This window comes from Lethenteron reissneri, chromosome 69 (assembly GCF_015708825.2).
Source record: "Lethenteron reissneri isolate LAM-NWPU_2019-01 chromosome 69, ASM1570882v1, whole genome shotgun sequence".
Taxonomy (NCBI): domain Eukaryota; kingdom Metazoa; phylum Chordata; class Hyperoartia; order Petromyzontiformes; family Petromyzontidae; genus Lethenteron; species Lethenteron reissneri.
The window spans coordinates 1010394-1012284 of NC_083847.1; the positions used below are offsets into that span (position 1 = coordinate 1010394).

At 57.5% G+C, this 1891-nt stretch overlaps 1 protein-coding gene across 1 annotated transcript; it reads right to left on the bottom strand.

Moving 5' to 3' along the window:
• Nucleotides 1-202: 202 nt before the first annotated feature.
• Nucleotides 203-853, bottom strand: LOC133360624 (complement C1q tumor necrosis factor-related protein 2-like). The gene has a single exon (XM_061579418.1). The coding sequence runs from the start codon at nucleotides 851-853 to the stop codon at nucleotides 203-205; it is 651 nt and encodes a 216-aa protein (XP_061435402.1).
• Nucleotides 854-1891: the final 1038 nt, after the last annotated feature.

Here is a 1891-nt window from a genome sequence, read left to right on the forward strand (position 1 = left end):
GTGTAAACATCGCCACTGGGGAGACAAAGGCGGTCGGGCGTGGTGCTGGCCACCCACCCCCTCGTGTACCGTTCCGGCCTTCATAGGTGCTCGCTAACAGCACTTGCCCCTACAGTCTGTTAAGGCTATACGGGGGATCTTTGTTTAAAGCATCACACACATACACACTCCGGAGCATCGTCATGACAAAATGTATCTGCCGTTAGAGGCGGTATCCCGTGAAGCAGCAATCGGTGAACTCGTCCACGTGGAGGCCGTTGCTCGACGGCATTGGACGCAGCCACACTTGGTCTCCTTTCTTGAGCATGAGCACGGTCGAGCCGCTCAGCGGGGTGGACAGCGACGACGACGCCGATGACTCCGACAAAGACGACGACGACGACGACACCACCAACATCGGGCTTTCGTTCTTCACCAGTTTGACGCGCAGCGGCGGCATGGCGAGGCGGGGCAGCACGTGGAACGAGAAGAAGTAGGCGCCCTCCTCCACGCACGTGAAGTGGCCCTCCTCGGGGTCGTAGCTGTGCCTCGTGTTCGTGATCACCGAATCGAAGGCCAGCGACTGAGGCGGGTTGCCTGAGAGGTTGCTGTACAGCGCAGCCACCTCGCGCGACATCTTCGCCGAGAAGGCGACGGTGAGCTGAGGATTCTTGGAGGTGCCCTTGGGTCCAGAGGGCCCAGGCTCCCCCCTCACCCCATCCTCTCCCTTCTCTCCCTTTTTAGCGTGAGCACCGTCAGCGCCCCTCTCTCCCCTGGCGCCTGTCTCTCCCTTCTCTCCCCTCGAACCCCTGGCGCCCGTCTCTCCCTTCTCTCCCCTCGGACCCCTGTCGCCGTCCACCCCTGGGTCTCCCATCGCTCCACTCTCCCCTGTGGGCCCCATCTCTCCCTGTTGTCCCCACGGCCCGGTCTCTCCCTTCTTTCCGCTCGGCCCAATGTCCCCCTTCGCCCCTTTGTCTCCCCTCAACCCCGTCTCTCCCCTCACCCCAGGCTCGCCCTTCTCGCCACTCTCTCCCTTCTCCGTGCGCGAACTCTCCTCGGAATTGTCTTCTCTCGCCAACGCATTCCCCATTTCTCCCTTCTCCCCCTTCTCTCCTCTCACCCCCCTCGTCCCCGTCTCTCCCCTCGTCCCCCTCGCTCCCATTAATCCCATCTCTCCCATCTCTCCCTTCTCTCCCCTCTCTCCCTTCGCCATGTACGCACCGGTCCCTTCCCACTCTCCCGTCTCCCAATTTTCTGGTGGCTCCCCCCACTTCAACGCGATCTCTTTCCCCCCTGCCGTCTCCCCCACGACGCTGATGTTGTGAGACGTCTCTGGGTCGCCCACCGAGCCAGGGTGATGGCAGTTGCCTGCGGTGGAGGCATAACTGCTCATTAAAGGGCCAGGAACCACTTGGGGCAAATTTGGGACAACCGTACAACACAGCAAATCATCACCAGCGACGGTTGCCAGCACGTTTCCTCATTGTAACAACAATCTCATTGTCGCAAAGCCTGAACACTCGTGGACCAATCAACTTCAAGGACAGTGCACATTATCAGAGTTATGTTCTTTTGTTTGTATTATGACTGCAGGTATTGCGGTCTATGCAAACATGACTCCTTGTAAAAAGGTGTCAGTTTTGTTGCCAGATAGAAGTATAAAAAACCAATTATCATATTTTTACTGGCAAATGAGGTTCCCATAGACTAAACATAGTAATCAACAACACTTTTTGGCCTTAAACAGGATTTATATGTGTAGTGCCTGAAAGTACGCGCCACATGCGAGAGTGGGTATACGCGCGAGTGGAGTACAGTGGGAGCAAACGAGGTCGAGGGTGTTGTTGTTGCTTGGCGTAGGGAGGTCAGAGACGAGTAGGGGGCAACTAAGGACACAGGACGCTGATTGGCT

Bases quoted from the DNA above. Each gene is read 5' to 3' on its own strand.
- LOC133360624 (XM_061579418.1), bottom strand. From the start codon at position 853: ATGGGAGACCCAGGGGTGGACGGCGACAGGGGTCCGAGGGGAGAGAAG.